Source organism: Juglans regia, chromosome 3, assembly GCF_001411555.2.
Source record: "Juglans regia cultivar Chandler chromosome 3, Walnut 2.0, whole genome shotgun sequence".
NCBI lineage: Eukaryota > Viridiplantae > Streptophyta > Magnoliopsida > Fagales > Juglandaceae > Juglans > Juglans regia.
In genome coordinates this window covers 3,936,840-3,945,051 of record NC_049903.1, presented here as the reverse complement: position 1 = coordinate 3,945,051, position 8,212 = coordinate 3,936,840, and the positions used below count along the sequence as shown (strand labels likewise).

At 36.7% G+C, this 8,212-nt stretch overlaps 1 protein-coding gene across 1 annotated transcript; it reads right to left on the bottom strand.

Moving 5' to 3' along the window:
• Positions 1 to 2,449: 2,449 nt before the first annotated feature.
• On the bottom strand, positions 2,450 to 7,949 carry LOC108988407 (triacylglycerol lipase SDP1-like). The gene is made up of 3 exons (XM_018961664.2): positions 5,670 to 7,949; positions 4,107 to 4,250; positions 2,450 to 3,896 (listed from the first exon to the last, which is right to left on the bottom strand). The coding sequence occupies exons 1-3, from the start codon at positions 7,086 to 7,088 to the stop codon at positions 2,910 to 2,912; spliced, it is 2,550 nt and encodes an 849-aa protein (XP_018817209.1). The 5' UTR covers positions 7,089 to 7,949; the 3' UTR covers positions 2,450 to 2,909.
• Between the last annotated feature and the right edge of the window lie 263 nt (positions 7,950 to 8,212).

The window sequence follows — 8,212 nt, the reverse complement described above, 5'->3', positions numbered from 1 at the left end:
AAATTAAATCTATCCAGATCTACAAAATACTATTATTCATAACTCGAGTTGTCAACATCCAAACTTAGCCTCAATGTCTTCGATTAATTTCTCTCATTCACAACCACAATTTCAAAGAGGAATGACGTGGTTTATATTGAAGCCAGTATATCCCATATTTCAACAGTCACGAGCATATTGATATACTTTTTTTCTATTTAGAATTATGTTTATAGTATTTTTAATATAAATATACAATATGCTTTACAAACACAAATAAATATATTTAATAGATACTATTACAATGTCGGTCCGTCTTCAACGATAAATCCCAAACTACACTATGACCATTATAAGACTTTTAAAATATAAAATTTACAAATTATCCCATAAGTCATCTCTTTTTTTTTTTTTTTTGGATCATTAAATTATGACAGTCGCCATTTTAACTCCTAATGTGTTATTTTCTAAACATTTTAAAAGTCACAAAATCATTTATTTTCTAAACATCATTCAAATACAAACACTAATTATTATAATTTTTTTAAACTAATCATTACAACTTTATCAAAGTTTCAAACTAATCATTATAACAATATTCTAACTTTATAATTTTTTTATTTAACACTTTCACTTTTCTTTTTCAAAATCTAATAAATGCTTAACTCAAACTATTTCATTATTATTTCCAAACTATCTTATTATTATTCACAACAAAAGAGATAATTTATACAAGTCCCAAATCGACAAACTTCATACAAGCCCTTGTAAAAAAATAAACCTCACCTAAAAAAAGAATAAAAAAAAAAACTAATCTTTATTAGTGGGACCTATTTTTTTATAAAAAATTTGTATAAACTTTATCTATTTAAAATTTATACCTAACATTACTTTTTATAAAATTTGTATCTCATTTCATTTTACAAACATCCCCTAAATATATCATAATTGTAATCAGCTCCTTGGTCGACATGGAAAAAATCTCAAATAATTGAGAGAGAGAGAGAGAGAGACGCGCGCGGAGACATGAAATACAACTGGACATTCACTCCACTTGTCCCGCCTCCGTGGGATGTTACTCATCTTCTAATGCTACATATTTTATATATTTTAAAATTATTATTTTATATTTTATTTTTATCAAATTAATTAAATTATTCTACTTATTATTCATAAATTACATGTTTATTATAAAAAAATTAGAAAACGAATTAAAATAAATATAATATATAATGTATATAGATGATAAGTTGAATTATTATTTTATTTTTGATACGTCTAAAGGGAGATGGGTGTTTGACTCGTTGGTATCCACCCCTTTTTGTCTCTCTCTTTTTTTGTTTGTTTTGTTTTGATGCCATGGGCCAATGTATTATTATGTTCTATTTTTCCAACCCAGCTGTTTGTGTTTTTGCTACTTGGCCCTGACTGTCCAGACGATACGTGGAATCACTAATAATTCACTATTCAATTCCAAAAACTGCTCTCAAAAACCACACCCAAAAAAAAAAAAAAAAAAAAAAGAGGAAAAAGAAAGAAGAAAACTCAAAGTGGAGTTGTTTGCATTTTGTTTGTGAGTGGGGCAATGGGTTCGGCAGACACAACATGGCGCCAAATTGTGAGAAACTAAGGATAAAAGCATTGAAATGTCAATGTTTTATGTTGCCATTTTACTCATCTTGTCCACGAGGAATTTGGACAGGGCTGTCGGGTCTGTCCTGTGTTTCTTATGTTCTGAACTTGGATGCAAGTCAAAATTGGTAAAGTAATCCATCCTTGCGGAGAAGTTTCGCTTCATACTACTTTTAAGTGCATAGTTAGATTGTTCAACTACTTCAATGCCAATTAATTTATCACCGTACCAGGACAAAAGCATATTAGTAATGGAAACTTTCATCAGCAAAGAAAAATGTGCTTTGGGCAATTTCTCAGCAAATGTTGGGTGGAAAGATGAGCCATGTGAAGTCGATCATGGGTCAGCATGATCGCCTTTTTCTTTTATCTTTTTCTCCCTCATTGTCATCGGGCTTGAGAGAATTACAAATAAACACAGCCAGCCACAAAACCAGAAAAACCAACAAACCCTGCCAACGAAGTAGAATTTAGTAGAATTTCTTCCGTTACAATAGCCACAAGAGTAGGAGTCTCCCCTATTTAAGGATCTAAAAATGGTAGAAATCATCCACACAGATGTGATTCCGATGATGGGAATTAAGAGGTTCATTTATCCAAGAGAAAAATTTACAGGAAAATAGTGCTTTTGAGAAGCATGGAACTGCATGATGGGAAAAAAGATCCATGATTCTTCCAAAGGTTCTTGGTTCACCAGAAATTTAGAACCAAATTTTGGTGAAACATTTCATAGACCTGATGCTCCACTTAATTTGATATAAAACGAGGCATAAAAGGAATAAACACTTTCTTTAGTCTTTTTTCCTTTCGGCTTGCATGCCGTCTGGCAGTTAGCATGTGTAAAAAGAAGAGCCTTTCCACATTTTGGCTCATTTTTTATGTTTCCAATATACATTTATACGTGCATACACACACACACACATCCATCCATCCCTCCATCCATATACACAAACACGCACACATTGAAAGTGAGATAAAGAGAGATTCATTTGTTGACATATAAGAATGACATGATCAGCTGTAGTGTCTACTAGCATGATTAGCTTACATATTCAACGCGACGATGTCTGCAGAATCCAGAATCAAGAGACTTTCTTTCCAAATAAGTGGGAATACCACGAAGTGTAATACCAAATGGGGTAGCCATTTGAAACTTCAAGCTGCATTGGTATCCCTTATACTATTTTCTTGAAGTCATGGTCCAACACTTCACTGGAGACAGTAGAACTTCGGATTTGATTACAATCTAGCGATCAAATGCAAAATCCAGAACCATTGAAACAAAATGATCCTCAAAATTAATCATCAACAACAAGCTGACTGCTACCATCATCTATGCCAGGAGGATCCCTAGAAGTAGAAACTGGAAGATTTAGACTGTTTGTTGGAGTGACATTTTCGTCACCATATTCAGATGTAGAGCTATTATCCATCTCCTTTTCAAGACAGTCAAGATGCACACATTCAGGAACGTCACTGCTGTAACTTTCTGCATCATGACTCCTAGGTGGGATTGTCAAATCTTCTCTCTTAACAATATTAAACACAATCCCATTATGGGTACTCTCAGGCTGCAAAAGATCGCCTTCAGTCACTGTTATGCTGGAACCATTAGTGGAAACTCTGTTGGCAAGATCCCTCTGATCGGAATCTGTGCCTTCTGAGCTTCTATCTGGAGTTTTCACCCTTGGGCTACGATAACTTTGATTGTTGCCAACTATGTGAAGTGTAATGGAATTAGCATTAGCTATTAAACCTCTGTTTTCTTCAACATCGATATCCAAATTTTGGACAAAGTGAATAAACTTTTCAGCTGAAGTAGTCCTCATCAAGGGCCCACCAGACCTTGTCCAAGAATTCAAATCAACACTTTCAGACTCGCTATCACTTCCATCATGCATGTTGCGATGGGTTCGCAAATTTTTACCTGAAGGTCCCCCTCCAGTGGATCCACTAACTCCTTGATGAAATGAGGGAGCGACGTCAGCAAGGAGGTCTTCAAGGGAACCTGTGGAATTCTCCCGTGCAATGTGGTTCCAAGAAGGAATTCTTCTGGAAGCACTGAATCTCACTGTGCTGGCTAGGCCATGAGAAGAAGCAGCAGCTCTCTCAGCACTCCTTTTGAGTCTACGCATGTGGTTGAGAATTGCAACACACTCATCAAGAGCAAGCTCAATCCCACAGTTTGCTTTTATGGCTGAGAGCTTCTCCCAAGTGCACCGTCTCCCTTGGTTTGCTGCCTTTTGAAGATCCACATATGATGGGTTTTGTATAATTTTTGAGTACTGGAACAACAATAAGAGGTGGTGGGAGAGATAAAATTGTTAGTCGCCGTGAGAATTCTTCAATTGATGAAAACAAAGAGAACTTTAAAGCTAGGTTTCTGACAGCTCGCAAGTATTCAACAATTGAAGTTTAGTCAAACAAACTTTTGAGAAGTTTTGTCGTTAGGTTGGGTATACCCACTTCAATTTACAACTTTTCTTTCCACATACCTGAGCAAGCGTGGCAGGCATGACAATGGTGACATCACCCTCCCAATCTTGAGCAAACAGCTTGGCAAGTCCCCCTAAAGGGAAACCAAGTTCCAGAATCTGGTTGTATCTATGTTTCACCTCCATCTCAGCTAGGTGAGCAAGCTACAAGATTAAAGATTAAGAAAGATTAATTTTCACACAAAAATGCCAAGAAAAACATTTGATAGCTGAAACCAATATGAACTAGGCATGGACCAATGAGCCCACCACTCTTAACCAAATTTTCCTATCCTTCAAATCATATCTAACATAAACAAACAAGATGAGACACTAGTTCAGATTATTAAGAATCTTTTGGAAAAAGATTTGAGCTGGAGTCCATTTAAGATGTGGTGTGAAATTCAACGGTTCAAATTAACATCAATATTTGCTGCTGTAACATTCCGACTGAGTGTAGGTGCCATTATATTGCAATCAAGTGCAGGTCCTATGACGTTCCAACTAAGTGTACCAACTCCTCTGTGGCTCTGTGCATTGCACATAAACAAATCTCTGTGACCTTCTATCATTTACTTGTGCCTCAACCTAACCTGCTTGAAATTTTAAGACCATATAAGCAAGCCATGAATCTCTACTCAAATGACAGGTCAAGCAATTAATGCAAGAGAATCATGTTTCACCAGTACCAATGATTTTTCATTCCAACAAGTTTCAAAAATTCTCTAATTATGTCCCAATAAAAAAATAATTAAAAGAAGAAAAGAAATAGAAAGAAAGGTTGACCCTAATACAAGAAGAAGAAAGCCAAACTCTACCATCTAGACTATCCAAAAAAAGGAAGAAAAAAGGAAGAAGAGATTAATGGAATTTAATCATTGCAGATCAACCAGTACAACCAATCTCTTTTAACCTATGAGATGGGCTCGAAGGGGAGGAAAAGGTATAATTATCTTAACAAAAATGTCAGCCCATTCATCTTCAGAAAGCTATATTCTATTGGTATCAAGTAGCAACGGTTCACCTGGTGCACTGATAAGCATAAAAAAGGAGAACCAGTCCTGACTCCTGATAATGTTCAGAAAATATCAGACAACTAAGTCTGATTTAGATATACAAAACTATCTTTATCTCATCTCATTTCATCTCATCATTACAACTTTCCAAACTTCCACACAAAATATAATAAACAATTCAACCTTTTTAAATTCTAAAATAAAAATTATATTAAAAAATTATATTCTAACAATATTCAATTTTCAACAAAACATCTCATATCATCTCATCTGAATTGTGTAACCAAACGAGGCAAGAGTCGGATGGTCAAATATCTGAAACTTTAGTACAAACTCATATTGCTTGTTTACTAGAGTTTCTTCAGTTTTTCGGGGATTATTGAAGGGGGTTGGGGGGGGGGGGAGCGTGTTAGGGCAAAAGTAAAAGAAGAAATGAGAAGGCAACATTTTTATGCGTTTTCTGTTGGCGATGAACACCATAATCCAGAATATCAGCGACACAAGAAAGAACAAGCATTAGCCAAGAATAACACATAAACTGGATTGAGGTTCTCATGCAATTACATACCTTGGCAGCAAAGTTGCCTCCATAAGCTCTCACAAATTCCTTCATCCTCAATAATGGTGCTATATGAGGATTTGCCTGACTAACAATAAAATGATTCACATTGAATAATTCCTTCAATTGCATCATAGGTAAATCAATCTCCAGACTACCATCCCTCCACCGGCGAACATGAGTGCCGGAGCCCTCCTCCGGACCTAGATTGAATGGTGGATGATAAGGAACAATCTCTCCACTTCTATCCTTTGCCATCAGCTCCTGGGCCTCAAAGAGGCCCGGGAACGCACAAGAAGCAGTCACTGCACTCCATATAACAACATGAGGTGAAGTCAAGTAGTTAAGGCATCTAGGCGGCTCATGCTTCCTTGGGGAGCAAACTGTTATCCCAAGAATTCGACCAGTCATATCATAAGCTTCTTGAAATGTAAGGTTACTTGTTAGATGCCTTAACATCATCTGCAATTTTCTGATCTCATGAACAGCCCCTTGTGTCATGACCCTCTTAACTACAGTAAAAATCCCACCCATCTGATCAAAAAACTGCAATGAGTGTAAAGAATCTTCAAAAAAAATTTGCAGCTCAGGCCATGACTTAGTGGCAACCACAGCACACATAATGGATCCTACACTAGAGCCAGCAATTATCCTGGGTAAAAGCTTATGCTCAACCAGTGTTCTAACAACACCAACATGAAAAGCTCCTAGGGAAGCGCCCCCACTCAAGAGCAAAGCTGTCCTCCCAAAGGCATGCCTTGTTTCATGCATGAAAGCAAGTTTTTCTTCTAATGATAGCTCCTCTGAATCCGAATCACAGATCACTCTCAACTGAGTTGAGACCTCATCGATGTATTCCTTTATGAGTTTGGGCACTTGAAGCCTACCTTTGTGAAGCTCAGGGTTGCACATATTGCCGAGATTTCGGATAAGGTCAGCCCGCATGCAAAAGATAATATCTCTCAGAGATCTTTCTTGGCGACGATGGTGGAGCTCTTGAAGCTTGTTCCTCACTAGTTCTACATCATACAGGTCAGACTCATTCATCTTTGGGGTCTCTTTATCTAGCATCTTCGCAGCATGAGCCCATTCCTCATAGGTCAATGCAGCTCTCATCATATTTCTCCAAAACTTTCTCCGGTAAGCCATTTCAGCCCTCTGCTTCACATTTGTGTATCGTTTCAACAAGAAGGCAATTATTGTCACCATCGCCAATATCCCTTGTGGGTTTCGGGGATGCAACCATGCAGCCATGGGTGCCACAAAGTCCCTAAATCTATATATGAAATTCAACAACACATGAAGTATTTGATGCCTCAAATGAGAGATTGACTTGCAGAACAAAATTCTGAAAGCAACCGTCCGACCAACAATGGTTGAAGGTCCAATCGAAAAGGGATCAACACTGGCCTCGTTACTAATATCCATTTTTTGTCAATATAATAGGTTGCTTCTAAATGAGTGGTGGTATCACTGCTGAATCTGCTCAAGGCTGAAGGAGAAAAAAAAACCTACCGTAGTTCTAAGATACTATTATGCAGACGATCACTTGGCAACCTAAATTTAAAAAATTATGTATAGATGTAAGAATGAAAGACCGGACATGCGTAAAATACAGGTTGTGTTTGGCTGTGAAATTTAATGAAACATGAGAGGGTGATTATGCGAATGGGTTTGTCTCTGCAAACTTAAAATTGGATATCTACCAAGAACTAAAAACGAAATCAATGAGAAAACAATTTCAACCTCAAAACTCGAATAGCTGGTTTCTCCTATAATTGCATCTGATGCTTAATCCTTTAGCTCCAAAGAATTAGGAAAAAATAGTGTTCGTTGGTGGTCAGATTCCCCAATTCCACACACTTCACCCCCAAAAACGTTGATAAAAGAACAACTGCCGCGACCTTTCAAATCCCAACTGTGGTTCAAAATACCTGTAAATCCTATCTTATACCCAGATAGGAGGAAAAAAACACGCAAATCTCCCCTTCAAATGCCCAAATACAACCAAAATATAAACTCAACCGCCAAATGGGTTTTCAAATCGGGACCCAAAACCATCAATACCTGCCCAAAAAACCAGAAACGAAATCCCACATAGTAGAAAAGGGATACAATTATAGAATTGATTTAAAAGAGAGACGCGTGAGAGTTATTAATACTACCAGAAAAATTGAAACGTACGAAGCATTGAGATCTGGGATTCTGGGAATAGATAAAGATACAGATAGTAATACGGAAACGGCGGAGAGAAAGGTTCGGATAAAGCATGTGACGGAGTTGTAAATACAAGTTAGATGAGGTGGAAGAGGATAAAGAAAGACATTGGCTTTGTCAGATCGTTAGACCTTTCTATTTAAAGAAAGTGACAGTTGAAACACGATTGGTTCCCAAAGTTTATGCGTAAAAGAAAGCTCGTTTTGATTTTGTTGCTTACAAGAAAAAAGAGAATAAATATTTTTCACTTTAAATTATGACAACGAAAACAAAATTTGTTGGGCGATATGAGGGGTTGATCATTTGGTTTTTTGTTATTAACCAAATTAGTATAA